General features: G+C 41.2%; 1 protein-coding gene across 5 annotated transcripts in view; it reads left to right on the top strand.

Moving 5' to 3' along the window:
* esrrga (estrogen-related receptor gamma a) overlaps positions 1–24885 on the top strand; it is a 165203-nt gene that overhangs the window by 106426 nt on the left and 33892 nt on the right. For 3 of the 5 annotated variants that reach the window (XM_044346136.1, XM_044346144.1, XM_044346151.1), the window contains 3 exons: positions 1264–1688; positions 8239–8367; positions 22397–22507. In XM_044346136.1, the coding sequence (XP_044202071.1) occupies positions 1264–1688; positions 8239–8367; positions 22397–22507 (665 nt within the window). The remainder of the gene's footprint in view (positions 1–1263; positions 1689–8238; positions 8368–22396; positions 22508–24885) is intronic. The other 2 variants (XM_044346127.1, XM_044346118.1) reach the window with 1 other exon arrangement.

Below are 24885 nucleotides of genomic sequence, written 5' to 3' on the forward strand. Positions count from 1 at the left end.
CTCCCAACCGGCTCTCCATTCTTCGTCAAGGCGCTGTCTGTGTTTTATGGGTCCCTGTAGAACAGGGATCTTTTACAGGCCGACTGGACTTTAGAAGCCCCTCGTTTAGCAGCATCCTGCCTTAATTAAAAACCCCTTTTGTGCTTTCTGCCTTTAACAATGAAAAGAGAGAGAAGGGAGGGAGGGCAAGGTTAGAGGGAGAGAGAGTGGTAATGCAAAGAGAAAGAGAGTGGGCCTGAAGAGAGAGAGAGAGAGATGGCAGTGAATGGGAAGTGATAGGGAGACAGGCAGATAGATAGTAAGGTAGACAAAGGGAGGGATGGAGAGATATGGACAGAGAGAAGATAGCTGTTAATTACATCTGCCATTAACAAGACACTAGTCAGCCTCCTTAAGGAGAGGAATAAGGAAAAGCAGAAGAGGAGAGAAGGGAAGGGAAGCAGAATATAGGAAGTGAGAAACAACAGAGAAGGACATAAGACTCTTATTTATCAGTTCAACACTGATTCATAAAAGAGATTTTGTTTTTCGTTTTGTTTTGCAGGGCTTCTCCTAACTTCTGAAACTGTGTACTTGAATATGTGCATGTATGAGTGTGTGTCTCTCCGTGTGTGGGTGCGTATGTGAGCATCATATATGCGTGAGGCTGTCTTTGGGATGATTGAGCAGCAAAGAGGCTGCTTACTGATTACCTTCATGTAGAACAAGCCGCTATTGACTGGAGAGTGACGGATGACCGTCGGCCCCCAAGCATGTGCATGTGATTGTGTTACTGTGTGGTACTGTAGATGCCTCTCAGCTACTCTCATGTACACAGGGTTCCCGTAATGAGCCACAATATTTGTCTTTTCTAGTTTTTGTCTGTCTTTAATTGTCTCTTTTTTTCTGTTTTCTTTTCTCTCTCTGTACATGTCTCTCTATAATTTATCTTAAAAAAAAGAATAAGAAACAAACAATGACATCATGTGATGGATGGATTGTGTGTGTGCATGTCTGTAGCTTGCCAGGCTATGAAAAAGCATAAATCCATCATAGAAAGTGACAGTGAGGAAATTCGACAGCATCAGAACAAATGATTGCTATAATCAGAATAAATCCATTTGGGGTTAACCCAAATGCAACATTTTGCTATTTTCTTGCTGTTCCAGAGAGCAAAAATGTATTTATATGATTGAACATTGCTGTAACTGTATCCTTTCCTGCTCTCTTCTAGCTCTGCCTTTCCTCTAACCCTTCCTTCTCTTTTCTGTCTCCCTTCCTCAGGCTTCTCTGCAGAATGTCCAGTAAGGAGCGCCACCTTGAGTCCAACTGTCCGTCCTCTTATATAAAGACTGAGCCGTCTAGTCCTGCCTCCCTGACTGACAGTCTAAACCATCACTCCCCTGGTGGCTCCAGTGACGCCTCAGGCTCCTATTCGTCCACGATGAACGGCCACCCCAATGGCTTAGACTCCCCGAGCCTTTATGGCTCCAACGCAGGGCCCCTGGGTCCTGCCGGTGGCCCCGGATCAAAGCGCTATGAGGACTGTTCGTCAACTATTGGGGAAGATTCACAGATTAAGTGCGAGTACATGTTGAATTCAATGCCCAAGAGGCTGTGTCTGGTGTGCGGGGACATTGCGTCAGGGTACCACTATGGAGTGGCATCCTGCGAGGCCTGCAAGGCCTTCTTCAAACGCACCATCCAAGGTTGGCTTCCATTTTTACTTTCTGTCTGTAATAATCTCTTGTCTGTCTACAATTCTGTCTCTGTGTGTATTTCATGCTATGTCAGGTTCACTATCACAGGTTTGCTTTCACATATTTGTCTCTTCTTGGATTAGTTCAGCTTTAGTGGATCTGTTTTCTTCTTTTTCAAAACTGGTGTAAGTGAAGATTTGGGTCTCTGTCTTTTTAAAATAATATATATGTTAATATGTATAATTATATAAATTAATACTTTTGTGACATCATAATGAGCTGTTACATGCTTTTTGGTGTTAAACTGACTGAAGAAAATTGACTTAGCATTTTTTAAGCTAGAGAGGTGTATGAAAGGTCATGAACACAGCACAACAAAAGAACACATTACAGGGTCGGCTGCAGAGGACTCAAGGTCAGAGGTTAACGGTGAAGATGTAGTGTTCTTCAAATTGAACTAAATGGTCTCCTTAAAAAGGCTCGAAATACTGCACACATAGCACCTTAAACATAAACTATGTCTTTTTTAAATGAAATGCCAAATACACTCTCACACAGACACTTACACTTGAGCCATTATGTTGACCTCTTCTTCATTGACATACAGAATTTCCTTTTTGCGCTCACATTTTTGACCTTTGTGCCCTTAGTTGAAAGCAAAGAGAGGCAATGAAGAACAGACAAGGAGAGATCCAGGACATATGATAAAAGCCCCAGGCCAGATGTGAACCCAGATTTTTATGTGGTACATGTTTCTGCAAAGTGAGCCACCAGGACACCCACCATAGTCTATTTTTTCTCTCCACCTCTGCCGTTTCTCTTTCCGTCTTGCCTGCACATATGCACACTCTCATACCAGCATCGATTCAGCTACAGGCACACACACCAACTCGCAGACACGCCTCCCTTTCACCCTCAACCTTGACCTCTTCTTCACAACAGCAACGAGTAATTTCCAGGTGGTATTTGCATTCCCAGATCTAGCTTCTAATGCCTCACAGGAAAAGTGTTAGCTATAAGCCTGTTGTCTAGGTGATAACATAGAGTCAGCGTAAGGTCAGGGGTCATGTCTAGGGGTCAGGAGTTCAGATTAGGGGGTAGAGGAGAGAAGGGATAGAGCAGTAATCCACATGATGAGAAGAGTACCAGGATTTAGGTCCAGTAATCCGCTCGTCTCTTGTTAGGGTTAGGAGTAGTCCAGGAAGTACACAGGTATTTGTACCATATTCTCACGATTTTGTTGGTATTCAATTAATACTTGACTCTCTCTCGACCATTATATCCTTCATTTACCCTTGTACACACAGTACAGGTCATTCTTACAAACAGCCAATTAGCCATAAAGCAAACCAGTTAGACAGCAGTTTGTTCACTAGTCCACCAACGATATAACAACCTTCTTACTTTTACATGATTTATACAATATGTGGATTATCATACAAAATATGGTGTATGGAATTGTACAAATTTTACAAGTCATTGGGTTTTATGGTGGTTTAACATGTTTCTTTTCACAGCAAGCACAGCTGAAGCAGCTACCGCACTGTTTACCTCTATAACAAACAACATTAAAGGATAAGGGTGGTGATATACTTGGTAGTGTAAACAATTCCCAGGATAGGAGCAAAACCAGAAGTGTGTTAATCAGTCTCTCAATACTGTCCAAGTTCCACAGCCTGTCTGTGGCTGATATATATAATTGATAATCAACTAAAACACCTAAGCACTGTAGTTTTTAGGAAACATTACTCAAACAGGAGTAAATAGTGTATTTGTTGCAAACTATTTTCTGCCATGGCTTTGGTGCACTAACAAGTATTTACAGCAGCAGGACGGTGTATGTGGGATTGACTCAATAAACTACAGTTCCCATGTTCCTCATAATGAAAATACATGTCACCCAGTGCAACCGTGTGGCTCATTGATGTATTTTTGGCTACAAAGGCATTTATTGTTGCTCTTTTCATAGGGTTTGTTGACAATAAGAAAAATGAATAATATCACCAGACTTATCCTTTAATAACCAATTAACCATAGGTCAATTAAGCACTTTTATGTCTGGGAAATCAGGGGAAAGGTCCTTCTGACGTATTCAGGTCAATCAGCAAAAGAAACCTGTGAAGACTTTGTGTTTCAGTAATAATCTTTAAAGATTTGTTGAGGTTTGTAATAACTAATAGGCCCCATCAATCAGCCATCAGGACTCCAGTCAGTCAGCCTGCTACAGGAAAAAACCCAGCTACCAGTCAGTCAGCCAGCCAGCCAGCCATCATTGATCCATTGAGTCAGTCAGTCATATCAGACAGGACTCATCTATCTGCCTTTCCATCCATCCACCTATCTGTCGCTGCTTTCTTTTGCCTCCGATAAGCAGCTTTCACAGTAAAGCCCCAGAGAGAGAGGGGGAAACAGGGAGATGTAGGGGGGTGGAAGTCTTACATCCACTAGATGGTCACCACTACCCAGAGATGACCTGTATGTGTTTATTATGGGATGAGATCAGGACACAGTGCAATCCTGACAAAGAGATTGGAGCACACACATGCACAGATAAAGGCAAGAGACACGCACACACACAAACACAAACTCATAGAAGCAGCTTCACACCTGGACACCAAAACGACCTTGTAATCACTCTGTGTATAGGTTTAACCCCTAATTCCTCTGTCATTGCTGCGCCGTCTAATAGTTGACCAATTCCAGATGTCTCATTTCATTTAGAGGGCTTGTTAAAGGTTACATAGGTGAGAACACAGTTATAGATTAAATACAAGAGCTCGGCAAACATATAGGTATGATGCCATGTTGACAGTAGAGCCTCTTTGGAGTATGACCTTGAATAGATTTAAAGCAATGCTTTGTCCCCCTCTCTCTTGCTCCCTCATTTTCTCTTTATTTGTAATCCTCCCTTAGTGGACATGTTGCAGATCAGGAAAGCAGGAGGTATCGGTTATGGGTCAATGCTTTGACAAAGCTAGTCACAGGGCCATTGTCACGAAAGGTTGTGATGATAAACAAGTTCGGTGAGCAAAAAGAATGGGAAGCTGTTCTTGGTCAAAATTACATAAAAGTTTCTATATGTTTATCAAGAAATTACTAATAGTCCACTCATGATACATTTACACAAGCAATATTCCAAGGTTGAATGGACACTAGAATTTAAAGGGAAAATCTAACAAATATAAGTTTTTTTTATCAGCGTTTGAGCAACAGTACTACTGTTAATGTGTGTTTAGAAGCAGACTGAGCAGTATTGGATTTGCTGGAACAAATGGGTCATGACATTATCTTTGGCTATCACACAAGCCAAACTCATCCACAGACAGTGTGGATGTCTGCTTGCCTGTGTGTCTGTGTGTGGGCTTGTGTTTATCCATGTAAATGAGTGCAGGTTTATGTGTACGTCTGTGCACATATGCCTGTGTTTGTGCGTGGTTGTGTGTTAGTGTGTGTATCTTGGCTGGAAAGCAGGGCCAGCCTCAGATGGGCAGCGGCAGACATATTGGTATGTTTCAACCCATTAGCCAATAAAACCGCAGGTAATCACCAAAAAAACACCTCCAGCTGGACAGGGAGGAGAGCATGGGGTGGAGGAGAGGAGAGGAGAGGAGATGAGAGGAGATGAGAGGAGAAGAGAGGAGAGGAGAAGAGAGGAGAGGAGAGGAGGAGTATACACCTGTTTGGATGAACAATAAGTTGAGACGAGGAATGGGAGAAAGAGAGGAGAAGGAGGAGGGTAGACTGGGCACACAAATGTAGGAAGGAATTAGCGGCGTGTGTGTATGTGTGTATAGGAGTGCATGTGTGTGTCGCAGCATGGAGGAAGTGGCTCTGGCAGCTGCTGTTTCTATGGCGTCAGTCCAGCGACACCTGACAACCTGCATCTATCACTCCCTTATTGAGAGAGAGGGATAAAGGGGAGTGAGGAGGAGGGCAAAGTGTGGGAGAGGGAGGGATAGGGCGATGAAAAGGGAAGAGAGAAAAAGCAAGTGGGAAAAAGAAAGGTGGATTAGAGCAGTGAAAGGTGTGGTAGGAATGGTATGATAGGTGTGACGATCAAACAAGTGAGGGTATGTGAGAGTTGTGTTAGGTAAAGAAAAAGGTGAGTTTAGGTCCTCTTGTTTCATGCAGCCATAAAGAAAATAATCAAATTACTAAATTCCTAAATGTTTGCAAATACTTTGATATTGAATTAAGGTTAAGAGCAATGCAGTGTGTTATATTCAAATCTGGCCAGGACCCTTGTTGCATTGTCATCAGTATGTCTCCCTCTCTCGATATGTTCTGTTGCCCTCCAGTTAAATTAACTAGTAAAGACCCAGCTATCAAAAAAAGAAGCAGAATGAGAGGGAGTGACTGAGTTTATTTCAAGAGGAAGTTAGAGGCGTAACGTCAGGAGAGTCAGACAAAGCACAAAGTATGGAGTTCGGCCAGCTACAGACACACAAACATTCATATTACACAGTCTGTACAACTGTGGTCAATTGTTATGCAGCAGGTGGACATACACACACATCTCAAAGGAGATTGCAGGGGATTTGAGGCCCTCATATATCCCCACCCCCCCTCACTCACACCAACAGACACACATTCAAACTCACAGGTTATACATAGAAGCAGCCAAGAACCACTCTGATCTAAGCCCACCCCAGTGCACAATAAGACACATAAAGGTGGAAAGAAAGACACAGACACACACACACAGAGCTATGACGTTCTGGTGTTAACCCTTCTTTTCTAATTCCTGCCCTGTGCCCTCACTCTGAAGAAGGATGCTTATGTCTATGTCTGAGCATACAAAGAGTATACAGCCGGGTAACACACCTTTGTATCAGCCCCTAATGTAAGCCTATCCCACCTTCTCTCTGAATACGTACAGTACGTAACATCTAGCACCTTTTGTACAAACATGCCAGTATTAAAGAGTGTAGCAGTTCTAGTTGAGGTACTAATCACTGTTGAGTTTAGGTACTGCAAATTCAACATGCAAAACATTGTTATTTCTGTCATAGGTGTCAGTTTAATTAACATTGATAGTGTGCGTTATTATGACATATTCATGCCTAATTCCACAGTAGCACTCACCATCTATATAAGTTATTCTATTTTTTCACAGTGGGGGTTTAATGTATTTAGCCTTAGTGCTACCAGTTCTATAAGTGTCTTCACTTAGCAGTGCTAGCCTGTTTAGCCTTGCAGGAACAAGCCCTATTACTGACTACCCATTAACCAGCACTGATTCTGTGTTATTAGCACATTTAGCCTTAGTGCTAGGTAAGTGTCCCTCTTAATTGCTGAATTAATCTGCTCCTAGTGTACCATCCATATGTTAAGGTTGGATGTAAGCTAACTTGTCCATTAGTAGTGTCCATTAGACTGTAAGGCGTCTCCCAGCATTTAGCATGTTTAGCCTTTACTTTAACTAACAAGGCCAATTAATGAGCATCTTGTTACCCATTAAGAAGCGTTTGTGCATTTAGCCTTTTCCCAAGCTAACTAGCCCCCTTAATCAGCCCAGTAATGAGAAAACATCCTCTCCACAGCAGCAGTCAATAGCAATCACTGTTTACTCTGTTTCAGTGGGAGATGCATTAGCTTGCTGGGGTACTGTAGTCGTCAGGTGGGCACAGGAAGCAGGGGGAAAAGCTATTTTTAAATTATACCGCATCACAGCTCACTTTCCTAAACAAAGGAACAATTTTTTTTATTAATTTTGTAAAAGGCCAATTGGGCCCAACAAATCCATAACTGTGCTTTGCTTCTGTACTGGGTGGAAACAAATAACTAAGCAGAGGTGATGAGCAGAACTGGAGGAGAGTGAATAACAGAATAAAACAGGGTACAGATAAAGAAAACAGAAGACACAAGAGATGGTTAGACATTAGCTGCAGAAGTTACCTGCAGTGTGAAGAGAAGAGATAGTGAGGCAGTCAAAAGGTAAAAGTGGTATTAGCCTCTCACACAATTCTGGTTTTGTCGTCGGCCAGGGTTGTGAAGTTAATAGACTTACATCAGCTAATAATCTTAGTCTCAGCTCTGCACAAGAGTGTCACCAAGTCACGCAACCTCGGCTTGCTCTAGCCATGACATCTGCACATACAGTATGTTCCCATGTAAGACACACACATCATCTTAATAGACATGTCACAAACACATAGTTGTTTTTTTTACCAGTTTCTTAAACAAATTGGTAATTTAACAAAGGAGTATTAAAGGATTTGAGCTTAGTGCTTGCTCTATATATGGTCACTATGCCAACAAAGTGGCATCTGAAGATCAAAAGTCAGGATCAACGTAACAGTGTTGGGGTCAATGTTCATAAATTCCTGGATTATCTCCTTATATGTGTACAACTACTGTGTCTATCCACTACAGTATTTCAATTTTTTCTTGCATTCTGTGTCTGTCTAGTCAATAGAAATTCAAACATTTACTTATGTTGTTTTCCTACGTCTATGTGCAGCAGGACATATTGACTACAGATTGTCTATCTGTAGAGGTTTCTTTCTGAAATGAAATCTTTCCTTCTGTGTTCCTCCAACATGTCTACATGCCACAGGCAACATTGAGTACAGCTGTCCAGCCACCAACGAGTGTGAGATCACCAAGAGGAGACGCAAGTCGTGCCAGGCCTGCCGCTTCATGAAGTGTCTGACTGTGGGCATGCTGAGGGAGGGTAAGGGAAAAGGTCTCTTCCTTATCTTCCTCTGTTAGCTGTGCTACATGTAGCATTTTGGGACAGGAAGCTATGGGGTTTAGGGGAAATGTGGTCTTTATTTTGAGAAACCAAAAATGCCACAAATACAAGGCAGCAGTCTATTCAGTGTACCAAGATACACCAAGGTATGAAATGATTTATTTATATTTAACAGTGCTACATGTAACACTTCACTAAGAAATTCTTAATACTCCTTTTAAAGTATGTCATTATCTATTTCTATTTGTATTATACACCTCTTCTTTATGTCTCACTTTCTGCTGTTTTTTCAACATCTCTGAATTTATTCATGGCTCTCTTTATCTCTTGTCTGTTTTACACTTAGCATTAAGCTACATTCTTCTCTTCTCTCCCTGTGTATGTTCACCTTTCACCTCCACATACACAAGTCTCATACAATAGTTTCTGAATGAACACACACACACACAAGGAGACACAGACACTTCCAGACATCGGCTATGTCCTTGTTTTACTAAAATTAGGTACAAATAGAAATAACAGGATAATTTTGACCCATTTTCCAATTCTGTTGCTTAAGCATGAATCAGCAGTACTACGGCGGTGAAGAAACGTCAAAAAAAACAACAAAAAAATCCCCAAGATATTATCTGCCCCCACACCACTTTGATTAAATACACTCACTTTCTCATTTTCACACTCCCTCCTTGCCTCTGCCTCTTTCTCTCCCTCTCGTCTTCCCACCTCTGACCTTTCTACTCCCACTGCACTTCCAACGATGAAAGGAGAGAGAGGAGTGGCAAGGGATGAAGAGGAGGGCCGATAGAGAGAGAGAGAGAGAGAGAGAGAGAGGCTAAGAAACAGGGATAGTGGGAGGGGGAAGGTGGGAGAAAGCTAGGGGGAGGAGAAGAAGGTAGGTAGAAGAGATTGATTTATAGGAGCAGAGGAGAGGGACCAGGGGAGGATGAGAGGCAGGGGGAGGATGGTTGAATGAAGCAGAAAGTGTGTGAGAGAGAAAGGAGAAGAGAGGAGGGTCAAGGTTGTAATTGATGGGAGACCTGGCCTACGCCCCCTTCCTTACAGTGGTCAGGGAGCGTGCCTTTGCCGACGCATGCCAGCCCTCCCTCCATCCATTCCTGTCTTCATTTCTCCCTCCAGTTCTCCCACTCAGTATTATTGTACTGTTTCTGTTGCTTCTCTCATGCCTTTCATCCGTCCGTTCTCCTCTCCACTCACTGTTCTCTTCATCCTGTTGGCAGCATCTCGTACATACCAGCAGATTTTAACCATCATTATGTGAGGACTATCACAGTTTGCAGTAGATGGTTTTAGTGGATAACAAAACCATTGCAGTGTTGATAATATGGTGTTAATACAAATGCTTTATGGGTTGAGAACATTACATGGTTAATGTCACATTTTAAAGCGTGGCTCTGAATAAAAAAAAACACATTCAGCATTAATTTAATCTGCAAAATCTATTGCAAAAAATATTTTATGATTGTTTTTTCCATGACAAAACTGAAATTATCCATAAAAACATGTCTTTGCAAACAAAAAAACTATGTAAAAGTTGTCTTTATTTAATTTTCTCTAAAAGTACATTAAACTTTCAATAACATAATGATGGAAATTGTGACTGAAACTTAAAATTGTAGTAAGAAGGCTAAAATGAAAAAAACAAAACAACAACAACTAAAAATCAGGTGCCTGAAATTTTTTTATCATGCCATCTCAACTGAGCTGGAGCTTGTCCCTGTCTTTAAAATATTCTTTCTGTCACTTCTACAAACAACAAAATGTCATAAAAGGGAAGATAATATTAACAAAACTTTCACCATGTGCCTCAGAGCTTCAAACACACTCAGAAACACTCACATAAAATACACAGATATATTGAGACCCATCACTGCCTCCAAAAGCCCGAGTTTCACTTCACTGCAAACCCATGCTCATGTCTCTCTTTCTCTCTCGATCCTCTCTGTCTTTCTCTCCCTCTCTTTTTTTGCACACACACACAGACACACACACACGTTCCCAACAAGCTGCTGTCGTAGCGTTTGTTCTCCCGGTTGATCTGACATAGGCAGAACCCATGTCTCATCTCCTGTTTTGTCTCGTGTATGTGTGTGTGGCCACAAATACACACACACACACACGTGTAAGCACATGTATTATCGGCAGCTCCAATTGTCTCACAGTTCACACAGCTCAGAATACATCGTCCTACTGGACACTGAAACCACATTACCCACATGTCCATAAATTCCAAACAAAGCTGTCACTTGCAAGGGAAATATTTTTATTCATCATTTCCTTTGTCATGCAATAGTGATATTGATAATGATATAATATACAGTATAATATATTTTACTGAGATTTTGCTTAGCAATGATTGAAAGGGAATGACAAACAGAGAGAGGTTTTTATGCTGTGGATTTTAAGGATGCCTGAAGGATACTAAGGATGTGGTTTGCCCACTAAACCAATTAGAGAACCAAACTTACACACTCGTTCTTAACAGCAAATTATCAAACCTCTTGTTTTATTATGGAGGAATTTACTGTATTTGTGTGGATATATATCTGAGGGATATGTGTTTGCCTTCTGTCCTGAACAGGCAAACAAATAGCTGCCTTTTGTTGCCGCTGCTTCACTGCTCCACACACATATATCACGCGCACACACACACACACACACACACCAAGGCCTACATATATATACATCAACCTGACAGACCACCACCACCCCATTTGTTGTGCTGGGTGTGAATTTAATACAGGGGGTCCCGCTCTACATATGAATAAGGGTCATTTGGAAAATTGACACATCCATTTTCTTATATTTCCTCATTTTCACTCTTTTTCAACCCATGGGAAGTTTGAAAAAGATCAACAACTATAAAAAGGAGCTAAATGTATTCCCTCACCCTTGCTTTATTCTACTGGCGGTATTTGTTTATAATATGTTTTAGTTTTCATTCATTTTAAGAACTACTGCATGCTGCAGGTAAATTTCTCTTTAGACATCCTTCTTCAATTATTCTTCTAAAATTGAACAAACCTATTATAATGTACTGGTGTCAAATGAAATTGAAGGAAAATTCACTGAAAAAAGTTTACTGAAATATTATCCATAAAAAAAATCGAATCTACTGCAAATTTAATTCTGAAATATAGAATAAGATAGAGTCTGGAAACTATTCAATTTGCCAGTCCATGACTTAAAATGTCAAAACAATTACCATGATTTATCTGATGCTGTCTTTTGTTAGCAAATGAGGTGAGGTCTTGTTCAACAACATTTTACAGTGGACTAATAATAATGTACGTCTTTGTCATGAGATGAAAGACCAGTGTACAGTGTAGCACATTGTTACAACCTGGTAAAAGATGTTATCACACCGGAGGAACACTTCCTCACACACACGACAAACACTCATTTAGGAACTTCACCTACTGTGTTTTATGCTGCCCTTCTGGCTGTGAGCATCGTTGCAGCAGAATTGCATAGATGATAATGATAAGTGGCTGGATCAGTTAGCTTCAGAGCTAACTGCAGTTGTCAGGGGCTAGCTCACGGGAGAAAGGTGAAGATAAAGTGGTAACGGTGGAATGGGAGTGGGGTGGAGGACATGCAGCTTGTGTGTGTGTGTGTGTGTGTGTGTGTGTGTGTGTGTGTGTGTGTGTGTGTGTGTGTAGATGCTGTAGTTTACCCCTCAGGGCAAGATCTGCCTCAAATTAGCTTTGTCGCCGTGGGAGACAGAGAGGGTGAGATGAAGAGCAAGTGAGGCAGCAAGGAAGTGTGTGTGTGTGTGGGTGTGTATGTGTGTGTGTGTGTGTGTTTGTGTGTGACAGAGAGAGAGGGGAGACCAAGAGGCCAGAGGGTCAGTAAACCAACTCAGAGTGGAGCTGTTTCCTTACATGTTCTCTTAAACACACACAATCATGTGAATACAAACGCACACACAAACCTGTATGTGTGGAACATTGGATGTTTCTCAACAAAAAATGTGAAGAGGAATAAAGAAGCGGGGGATAAAGTAAAGGAAGGAACGAACATGGGGCACACCACCCACCAATATGTAACAGCTAATTTCTGGAGCAAGGCAATTAAAAGGCTTGACTATATTATGAGAACTTCCCCTCTGGCAATGGCTGTCTGTCCATTTTTAATGAGGTCATAATGATGCGTCAGCTGAAGACTGAAAGGTCGCAGGGGCGGGGCTTAAATCTGCCCAGAGAGAAGGGGGGGACCGGGGTATAATTTCAGGTAAAAGCTTAGATGGAAAATAATGAAACAGGAGACGGCTAAAAGAGGTTTTTAATAGATGCTGACCTCAGAAATAATTTTTTATTTTATTTGGTGTATTTATTTAAGTTTTATAAATCTGTAAACAAGCTTGTGGTAATAATGACGGGTGTAACGGTACATGGGGGGTAAAGTGAATGTGTCGTGTAGGTCTGCAAGACTGCAGATAGACCCTTCTACATGGGTGTATGCTAGCCAGCTTAGCCAAGGTAGCCAGATTATCCTGTGGTGTTGCTGCCATCAGAAAGACAAACAAGAGACCCATAACACTGACTGACTGCAACACTATTATTAAAATATGCTCCGTTATCTCCGTAGTGAAACAATACTGCATCTCCTCGTCCCCCTCCCCTCTCTGTGACGGTCGGCTTTTCACTCCACCTTTGAGTGAAGCCGTTCAGAACAACGATAAACACATTTGACTTCTGACGAGGTCAGATAGCACGTCAGAAGAGCTAGTTCTGAGAGAGCAAAATGTAATTAAAAAGTATTGCAGTAAAAGTAGTGGTTTGGTCCTTGTGACTGATATATTATTATATGTGACATCATTAGATTATTAATATTAAAGCATCAGTGTTAGAGCAGCATGTTACTGTTGTAGCTGCTGGAGGTGGAGCTAGCTTCAACCACTTTATTTACAGTTAGACCATAAATCAGCATAAAGCAGCTGTCAGCAGCTTTCCTGACTCCTTTCAAGAAACAGAAAAGTTTTCTTTTTCCACTGCAGCACAACTAAACTGTCTCATTAATAGTTTTGGCCAATGAGCCATTGTTGGATGTTTACATTTTTCAATATAAAAAACCAAAATATTATTTTCTACCTTTCTTTTTTTACTGTTCCTTTCCTGTACTGAAATTGTACAGAACCATGACCCCAAAACCGAGGTACATACTGAACAGTGAATTTTGTGTACCATTACACCCTTAGTAATAACACTGTAGCTGTGACAGTTTATACAAATGTATACAAAAATGGCGAGGCAAGACCGACATAATACATTCAACATCAGAAGTAATGCGTAGAATTGTCATGAACTGAATACAAAGCACAGATCAGACATTTGAACATGAAAGGCTTTGGCAGAGACACAGAATCCAGGAGCCAGCGATAGTCAGTATACTGTACATATGGTCATATTGACAGATTTGCTCCTTTACAACATGGCAGCTTTGATGATAGCACGTCTGATGAATCGTAGTTAAACAGACAGAATGGGTTGAGTCCAAGACCAAAGCCTCCATCTCTATAAAGCCGTATACGGCCAGCTGGATTCAGATGGTAGACTACTAGAGAGACAAGTCCACCGACTGCAAATATAAACCTTGGCACATTGCCCCACACATGCACACACACACACACACACACACAGCTCATGCCAACTTTGGCCGTGCTCCCTAAGGCCTCTAAGACCTAATGAGTGAGATCGGGTGGAAGGCCCCAGTCTGTGTGAGTGTCAGTGCTTGTGTGTGTTTGGTGTCTGTATACAGCTGGTGGTGTGCGTCATAACTCTCCTCATAGCTCAACGATCCTGACTAGTGCTACCTAGTCTCGCTGCTGCACACACATTCAGTCATACACACCACAATGAAGAAGACTGGCCAACACACATGTTTACATATAAAACCCACAAAGACTATTTGTCTCTCATGAAGGAGACACAGATGTCAGTTATTGTAAAGGTAAAGTAGTATATGAAATAAATGCTAGGTAATAGTATAGTAAAGGAGAATAGAGGAAGGAACAGAGGAGAGGAGGATTAAGCGTGTGATAAGGAGAGGACCAGAGTGATGAGGAGAGGAGACAAGAGGAGAGGACGGGGAAATAGAGGAGGGGAGCGCCAGACAACTGGTGGCGTCTGGTGTTTCCCCATGGGAAACTTGTAGCTAAATCTGGCCCTGTAGCGTCTGTCCCGAGTAAGTGTGTGTGAGTGTTGGTGTGTGTGACTGGCATCTGGTTGCATCCCAGCTAGAAAGGAGCGATAATGGAAATACTGTGACCAGAGATCTGCCTAAGTGGTCCGCTCTCTCTCACATACACTTTGTTTCTGTTTTTCTGGAGAAGTGAGGAGAGGAGAGGAAGCAGGAAGAAACCACATCCAGACACATCAAAGTACCGCGGATGGGACTGGAGGGGGGGAATAGATATTGGGGTTTTAGAAGCTAAATGCCCTAATCAACCTCTTTGGGAATAGCCAGATCTAGCCATTTTTTCTGTTGTATGTGACATGTCACAATAACTGTGTTTTCATCAAACTGTCAAGCAAACTCCACTTGGAAATATCCCAGCAATAAAAATATGAATTAGTTCCATTTCTATCAAATGAGCTAAAATAATAATTGACAAGACTTTCTGATTTTAGCAAAAAACATTCACAAGAGTAGTATTTTTTCAACACTGGATTAATCCTGAGAAAGCTGTTTTTGTCCTTTGTCATCAGCTCATCTTGGCAATATTTCTATAAACATGGAAGACAATAAACGCCTTAAATCTGCTATGATTTCCTGAGATCTGTAGAAAAATTTAGATGCACAGTAAATGTGGATCAGATAGATGCAGATGAATCAATATATTTCATAAACACGGTCTTAAAAGGAAAATGGCCATTAATGTGGAAAAGGCAACATTTTTTTTGAGGGACCTCACACTGACTCACACACATGCCCACATTCACACAAACACACACATATTCACACACCAGTGACAGCCACCTGCCCGCTGCCTCAGGCAGTGCTGTTCTGATCTGTTCTGGTCTAAACAAGCGTCACTGCATGACACTACACACACCTTCCTCTTAACCTCCCCTCCAGCCCTCTCTTATGCTCTCTTTATTTTGATTTCTTTCCTTAAACTCTCACTTTTACAAGCTTAAAAGAACAACACTCATACTGCTAATGCAAATACAAATGACATCTTCTTCATTCTGACACTGTTTTGATATCTTAACATCCTGAATGAACCACTTCCTGTAAATAAGAAACTAATATTCTGTGTTCCCTTAGCTATGTATGCACTACATGTAAAAGATATGAACATATGTTTATGTTTTTCTCCCTAATTTAATTCTTCTTCTTACTCACTTGCAGTAGACTCATAGATGAGCACACACATACATTTGATTCAAATGGGTTTGTTGTCTTGCCCAATATACTCACCCATCAGTCCTAAAACCCACATAGGAAAACCCTTTATGTTATTACATCAACACTGCGGTTGAACACACACACACACACACACACACACACACACACACACACACACACATTCATACAGAAACATAAGGTGATAACCTGGTCTAAGGTGGGAGAGAGATTTCAACCGTTACAACTTCAATTACCATAAAAGTACTCTCTTCTTTTTTCCTCTCCCTCTCTCTGTTTACTCTTCTTCATCTACAAATGCTCTCTTCCTCTTGTGCTTTTTTGTCTCTCTCTTTGTCTCTCTCCACTCTCTCCCTCACTCTTGTTTGCACCCACCCTCGCTCTTCTTTGGTCCTTCTCTTATCATATCATTGGTCATCTGAAATCAATCCATTTTGTCTTGTCCTCTCCATCTTCTTTTCCCTTTTCCTCTCCTCTGTCTTTCTCTGTCTTTCTCACTCTTTCCATTTGTTCTTCACCCCCCGTTCTCTCTTCAAAAGCACTTAGGTGTCAAAGGCATTCCACTCTCAATCCCTCAACTGTTCAAACACACACACACACACACACACACACACACTGACACAGAGTGACGCCGGTGCAGTGTAAAATCTATGCTGATGTGATCAGTGCAGGTCGTACTATTGACAGACAGCTATATTCCCACGATAGGAATGATTCACCTTCATCACTGTCACTGTGTGTATGTGTGTGTGCATTCTTTACTGTGTGTGCAGTGTTTTAAAGTGGTAAAAATGTTGTTACTTAAAATTTCATTACATGGTATCAAATACAGTTTATTCTGTTTATTCTATTTTTGTGGGCGTGTGTGTGTGTGAGTGTGCAGAGGTGGAAGCTGTGGACTAAGTAGAGGTGTTGACATAATAATTAAAGCTGCACAAAGTCTAGACCTCCGGATTTATCCTTTTCTTCACAGACCCCTTCCTTTTCTCTCATTATTCTGTTCATATCTCATTTCCTTTATTCGCCCTCACTTCATCTTTCCTTTTCTCTCTCATTTCATTTTTTCCCCTCATTCTCCTTTCTTCTTTTGTTTACTAGGCCATCCATTACCTCCTTCCGTCCCTTCTCCTCTCATTTCACAACCTACGCTCTACTCTTTTCTCCTCTGTTCTCTTTTTCTACACTTTCTTATATCATAATCTTCCTTTAATGCTTTTTATCATATTTTATCTAAATTTTATTTCTTTCCATTTCTCTCCATTTCTTCCCCATTCACTCTGCAATTATTCTGTTCTTCCCTTGCCTTTTTTCCTCTTTATATTTTTAATCCCCCCCATCCTTCCATTTCTCCTCTCCTCTGCTCTCCTTTGCTCTCCTCTCTTCTCCTCTCCTCTCTTCTCCTCTCCTCTCCTGCCCATTCTTTATGATTTGAAGGCTCATTTGTTAAGAGGAGGTAGAGCACTCTCACTCTCCCCCTAGCCTCCTCCTGTCTCTTTTTTGTGGGCTTTGGAAATATAATTTTCAATTTTTAATTTGATTCATTTAGATTTGATCATTAATCAGTGCTGAGAGAGAGTTAATTTGGTGGAAAATAGATGAGGTAGTTAGAGAGGGCTCTTTATGAAGTGAGCTCAGCACAGCACTGGGTCTTTTAGGTATAAGGAAAAGAGAGGAAAAAATGAGAATCTGCATGTGGGAGTTTGTGTGTGCTAGAGAAAAAGTGGGCATGTAGCAGAAAGTGTGTGTATATTTGTGTTTGAACACAAAAGAGACACAAAGTAGACAACAAGGATGTAGCTTTTTGTGATAGACAGTCTGCTTCTTTAAAGTTGGTATATGCAGAATCTTTTAATCATCATCATAATCATCATTAAATTCATGTTAATGAGTAGACAAGACTTTCACTGAGATTGCTGTCAGCATGTACCAGTCTCAATGTTGTAATTTACTTTGACAATCTCCTCTATGACTTTATGGCACAAAGGCTCAACGCTTTACAGCTCAAATCAGGCAAAGGGTTTTCTCTTTCAACATTGCAGACACAGTTTAAAGGTATACTATAGAGGATTTGTCAGTGGGTGTTTGTAAACACAGCATTCAAAGTTGGCCCCTCCTCCCCGGATCAACAAGCGAGCTGAGAGCAGAGCAAGAGAGAGAGAGAGAGAGCAGCGGTGATCGAGCGAGCTAGAGATTGAATGAAGAGAGCAAGCAGCGCTGGCAGGAACAAAGCCGTGAATCAGATAAATACGCACAACCTTGCAGAAGGGTACAGAAACAGCGATGTAACCTGGTCGCTTCACTTCGAGTCCCGACCTCACACCTGCACACTGTTATTGACTGGAGGCTACACACCCACTGCCCAAAGGTTGACGCCCAGAAGCGTTCCAAACACAGCAAACTAATAAGGAAATACAGGCAGAGGACAGGGTCTCTGCAGATAAATACACTGACATACACTTCTAGTGGGTCATGAGCAATGATTGGGAGGGATTATTAGGGGTGTAACGGTACGTGTATTTGTCACAAACTGTCACAGTACAGACGTTACGGTTCGGTGCATGCGGTTGTACGAAGAATACACTCCGTGACCTAAACAATTATAGTTTAATAATTCACTGCGGAACATTGATTGAATGTGCGGAACAATGGAACAATGATTCTCGGGCGCGAGTTCCACCCAGAACATTTTGCCAGCGCACCACTTAGCTGTAGTATGCCCATGGGTGTATGCTAGCCGGCTAAGCCAAGGTAGCCTGGTTACCCTGTAGTGTTGATGCTGTCAGAATGACAAACGAGAGACCCATAACACTGACCGAGTGCAACACTATTATTAAAATATGCTTTGTTATCTCTGTAGTGAATCGATACCACATCTCCTCGTCCCCCTCCCCTCTCTGTGACAGACGGCTTTTCACTCCACCTTTGAGTGAAGCCGTTCAGAACAACAATAAACACATTTGATTTCTGACGAGGTCAGACAGCACGTCATAAGAACCAGTTCTGAGAGAGAAAAATGTAGTTTAAAAGTATGAAAATATAAGTAGTGATTTGGTCCCTCTGATATATTATTATATATGACGTCATTAGATTATTAATACTGAAGCATCAGTGTATGAGCAGCATGCTACAGTTTTAGCTGCTGGAGATGGAGCTAGCTTCAACTACTTTATATACAGTTAGACCATAAATCAGCATAAAACAGCTGTCAGCAGCTTTTCTGACTCCTTGCAGGAAACAGAAAGCTTTTTTTCTTTTTCCACTGCAGCACAACTAAACTGTTTCAGTAACCTTTCTATTATTTCCTGCTGTACCAAAATCGTGCAGAACCGTGACCCCAGAGAGTCTACAAATTGTTTTAGGAAAATCCTGCATAGTATACCTTTAAGCTTTCAGAATTCCTGGCAATTATATATAATGGGAGCAGCGAAAGACCAATTAAAAATGTTTAATGGTACCATGCATGTTTTACATACTGCATTTATGTTGTGTGAGAATTTTTCCTCATAAGTGGATCAAAGCAGGTGTGTGATTGCAGATCTTCACAGGGGGTGAAGTCGTAACAGACAGGCTACAGTCCAGACATTGGTGCACAGAGACACTACACTTGTCTTCCTTTGTTCAAACCATTTGTTTCATTCAGTCTGTATCTGTATACCTTTTTCCTCACTTCTCCTGTACTCTGCCTTTTCCAACTCTGTTTCTGCTTTCTATCAGTCTCGCTCCGTCTTGTAGTAGAATGTATGTGTGAGAGAGAAGGCACAGAGCGGGTGTGTGAGTGGGTTTGTACCCCCTGGAGTTAAGAGTTTCTTGACCGTTTGCTGACACTGGCCCCCCCACTGTACCTGGACTGTCAGCCCTTCTGTCTACCTATCTCTGTCTCAAGCACACACACACAAACACACACACACAGATGCATGTCATGCCCAGTTCACTGGGCTGAATGCTGCCTGGGCTAGTTAGAGGTTTCTAAATGTCCCTCGTAGAAAAAAGAATGAGTATACTCATGCCACTGTAAAATGCTTTGAATAAAAGCGACCATCAAAGTTTACATGTGTACTAAACACAGATGAAACAGGGAATCACATGTACAAATGCCAGGGAATGCACAGAAATATTCCTCGTCATTTTTTCTTTTTGCTGCCAAAACAAAAGTCTTCCTGTTAAATCTCTTAGGTGTGTTGTCTCAAACATGGTCAGCAGATTTTACAGAGGATTTAAATCTCAATGTGTGAGCAAATCTGTCTCTTGCTCTCTTGCTATCTTTGCCCCTCTCTTCCTCTTTTTCCCTCTGTTTATACATTTGAATCAAATTCTTAACATTTTAAATCCATTTTATCAGAGACTGTATTAGTGTTGTTTTTTGTCTCATGTCATATTGCGGTATTTTAAACATATGAGATTATATCTAAATAATTTTCAGTAACTGCTTAGTGCCAGCGCATTTTGAAACTGATCTCTTTGCATACTGTTGTTCAAACCTTCAGATTGCTCTGCAGCTGTCTGACACTCATTCAGGGACTTATCGGCCAAGCCAGCCAAACCAGCCAGCTGCTTCCTAACTTAAACATTTGCAATTACATATAAATCTTCAATAACAGCAAGCATAAAAACCAGGAGCCAAAATTAGTTTTCCAGTAATTCCATTATTCAGCAACTTATGCGTGTGTGTGTCAGTGTGTTTGCCTGCTTCCATGTGTATCTCTTTTGGATTAGTTGTGGTAGTTTAGCTAAGAAAGTCATCTTTACGGGATTATGGCTAAAAAATTCTTTCTCTCTACATTCTCACTTGTTTCCTTTTTTTTTTACACACATACAATAATGTCTTAATAAAACACTTCTGGGTGTTTTGTAGTTTTACTTTTATAGTGAGGGGGGCTAAGGTTCTTATCCTCCTAGACCCAATTCAACCTCCCTTTGGGTGTCCAAAACTATTCCATTTGCACAGTGCCACTAATACAAGAAATATGGGGGATGGAGAGCAAGAACTGCAGGACAGGGGGAGTAAGGAGAGAGTGACACTGGGACAGAGTTAGAGGTGGTAAAACTGATCTCAGACACAGAAAGAGAGAAAACAGAACAAATCAGCCCTATAAAACTAAACTGTTTCACACTCATGGTGTGGGAAGCAGTAGGGGATCAAGAGATGTTCAGTTCTTCTCTCCCTTTCAGTGCTTTCCCACTCACTTTCCCTCTGGCTACATTATCTTTTTTTCTTTTCCTTCATAACCTACGTCTTTTTTCTGTCTTCCTTTCTCACTCCTTTTTACCCTCTAACATGACAGGTGCCAGTTGAGAATTCCTCCATTGCGGTGAAAATCAAAACAAGTCTTGTAACCAGTTCATGATCATGTGTGCCTTCCCTGGAAATATAGGAAATAAGAAAGAAAGCAAGCTGAGGAAAAAAGAAAGGGCAAGAATTGAAAGAGGGAGAGAAATACAACATGTTTAGTTGTGGCTGCTGTGGCTTTTAATTCACTTATCAGATGACTCAGGTATCAGTGTCAGTTTTTTCCCTGGATCTCTGTTGATGAAGATTTTGGTTTCGGTGGTGCTCTGACTTCCCATTTCTCTTGTATTAATTCAGATGGCACCACTGTTGCTGCTGCCAGAAATATAAAACTATCTTCCTGAGTGCCAGTGGATATTTTCCTGAGAATGATATGCTTGATTACATCAAATCAGCAAAACTAAATGTAAATGAAACATGGTAAAGGTTAAAATGTTGACTCAAATGTAATCAATATTTATTTGTAGAGAAAGTGACTCTTGAAACTCTTGAAAATTCCTCGTCGATATAAAAGGAGTAAGAGAGAGACTAGTCAGACCTGTCTGCATTTTGAGTCCCTCCTAGAAATGATTTGTTTATTAATGAAAGGTGTGTACAAAATATTCAGCTTAGGAATAGTTTTTAAATTTACGCAGCCCTCAGAGGTTCCTCCTCTCCTCTCCTCTCCTCCTCCAGGGTACATGACACCTCTGTCTTCCTTATCCATCTTTAAGTGGTAACCACGGTAACATCCAATCCCCTGAGAGATAGGCCTAATTAAATTAGGGCTCCTTTGTGTCAATTAATTAAGGAGACAGAGAGAGAGAGAGAGAGAGAAACAGAGAGACAGAAATTGGGCAAGAGACAGGAAAAGAGTAAGTCAAAGAGCTAGAGAGAGAGACGAGACAAGCCTTTTACACAAGTGGTGTGTTATGAATTAATCTTGTTGTACGATAAAAGAGGCAAGTGACTTTAGCAGGTGTGTGCATGTATAACATGCACACACATACTCACATGCATACACCACAGAAGCAGCACAGTTATCAGCACTTAACACCCAGACCTCATACGTGACCCTCCTCCAATCCACTTTCATGTCTTTTATTCGACATCTCTTTGTCTTAAACTCTTCTCTTTACATGCTTGTTCTCAATATGTAACCTGCCCCTGTTTTTTTTTTCATCTCTCCCCCTCTTTCCCTTCATCTCCGCTCTCTGTCTATCCCTCTTACATACTGTGCGATTTCTGTTATTTTTCTTGCCTTGTTGTTAAGTCAAAAAAGATGAAGTCTCTCCTTGTTTTGTTTTCAAGCAAGTATCACACTGTGTATTGACACACACTTCCTCTCTCTGTTATTTCTCACAGGTGTTCGTCTGGACAGGGTTCGTGGTGGAAGACAGAAGTATAAGCGCCGGATAGATGCAGACAACAGTCCATACCTGAACCCACAGCTGGCTCTGCCCCCCAAGAAGCCATGTAAGAACACACACGCACACACAATCAAACAAAACTGACTGGTAACAGTACATAAAATAGCTTTTTCTTGACCAATGGACAAGAATTTGCACACTGTCCTCAGTGTGCAGTCACTCACATTCTACAAACTGACATATGTGCTTTAGTGGCGAGAGCATGTGATATTGCGTACAGAGGGAACACTGAAGAACATGCAATGCACAGTAAACAAGGAAGATCCTCCCTAGAAATTTAGAGAAATATTGTATTTTCACATTGATATTGTATCACTGTGTGCAGGCGGTGTACAAGTGATAGATAGGAGTCACTGTTTAGAGCCTAGAAGTACAATGAACTAGCTTTCCATCAGTATCTATCCTAATGGAGACAGTTGGATAGTAAAAACATTTACACACACATATAAATAGACACAAGGTGGTAAGAAGCCCATCTGTTTTGGACCAAGTTTATCTCCCTGTCTCTACTGCTACCAGTTTGGGGTCATAACATTTTATATGTGTAATATTTCACTATAAAGGTATTCATTTAGCTCCGGCTGGATTGGCTCTGTTTTTTAGAGAATGAAGCCATAGCCAAAGCCTGATGATTGAAAAATTAACAAGGGAGAGAGTGAGTGAGAGTGACGGAGAGGCAGGGGGAGAAAGAGAGAGAGAGAGAGAGAAAGAGAGAGAGAGAGGCTGAACCTAAATGAGAAGGTTTCTCAGAGAGATAGAGAAGAGGGGAGGGAGAGAAAGAAGTGGGGGAGGGTGGGGCAGCCAAAGCCCTAATCCGGATTAAATCCAATCTGGCAAGCACATCAAACTAGAGTTAGCTCTCTAGCTAACCGTCTGCTCACACACACACACACACACACACACATGCGCGCGCAGTGCAGATTGAGCAGTGTTTAGCAGCTTGGTCCCCAAAGCCCATTTTGCTTAAAGCTGGAGCATATTCTGCTTTAGGCCAATATGCTGAATGGCTGCACGACAGCTTACCGGGACTTCTGCACTACTAATCATTGAAATGATGGGATAATGTAAGTGTGTGTACACTACAGTATGTGTGTGTCTCTAATGTATGTGTTTGCATACACAGTTCATGTTTGTGCTTCCGCTAACTAAATACCCAATTTTCCTTAAACTGATTAAGCAGTATTTAATTCTTTAGGCCTGTTGTTATTAGTATCAAGCATTTGTCACATTTTGGAAGAGAGTGATTTACGTAAATCATCAGTGATCACTCCAATTCCAGTTATTCAGACTGTAATCCCTAGTTTACTAACATAAAAACAAACCTACACTTGAGAACCAAAAAATATAGGGTTGATATAAACTTCCTACATCTCTCTTTTTCTTTCTCTCTCACACAGTCAATACACACACAACATCTCTCTGTCCCTCTGTCTCTCTCTCTCAGATACACGCATACAGCCTATCTATCTGTAGACCAATCCCTAGCCTCAGCGTCCTCATTGATTGTGTGAGGACAGAACAATAGCCCAGGGTTTGGAAATGGGCTTCCATTGATTCTAATTAGGGAAACATTAAATAAGATTTACCCACAGATACTGCAGTGTGACTGGGATAGGTTGGGTTCAAACGACCCTAGAGCTGGAGCTGGAGGGAAGAGGGTGGAATAGATATATATATATATATATGTAGTATATACTGTATATAGTATATACTGTATGTATGTATATATATATATATGTGTGTGTGTGTGTGTGTAACAGAATTGGGGGTGGAGAGTGTTAAATCAATACCCCCCTCCACCCCCCAAACTCTGCTTCACTCTCTCTTGCTGTTTATCTCTATCTAGCTGTCGCTCTCTCGACTCTTCCTGTCTGTCTTTCACAATCTATCCATGGCTCTATTTCTGCCTGTCTTCTCCCTTTTTTATTTTTTCCTGATCTTTCTCTTTCTCTAGCTCTCCCTCCTTAGCTCTTGCTCTTCTATCCTCTGTTATTATTCCCATGCTTGATTAGTCAGTGGATTAATTTGGAAGCAGGGTATCAGTCTGTTACTAATGGGCCATAGAGATCTCATCACCACATGTCACCATTACCAGCTGAGCTGTTTGGCTTTTAGTAGGCTATTATCTTTCCCTTCTGTATGTTTAAGCAAGCTTCTTAAGGCTGTGGTACAAAAGACAACATTTTGGGCAACCTGGATCACCAGCAGTAATCGCCTTTAATCACACCTTGGAGCATCTCTTAGTCTGGAAATGTTTCAACAATTTTTGGATCTTTTGTCGAGTGGATTTTCCTCTTTAGTCCTGCCAAATTACTGGAATCAACTAGATTATCTCTTGCTTGATTGTTAAAAACTTCCACAGGACTAGACATTGTAGTCAAGTATCTTCTTATAACACCTTGTTTCTGTTTCGTATTTTTATAT

This window comes from Thunnus albacares, chromosome 1 (assembly GCF_914725855.1).
Source record: "Thunnus albacares chromosome 1, fThuAlb1.1, whole genome shotgun sequence".
Lineage (NCBI taxonomy): Eukaryota > Metazoa > Chordata > Actinopteri > Scombriformes > Scombridae > Thunnus > Thunnus albacares.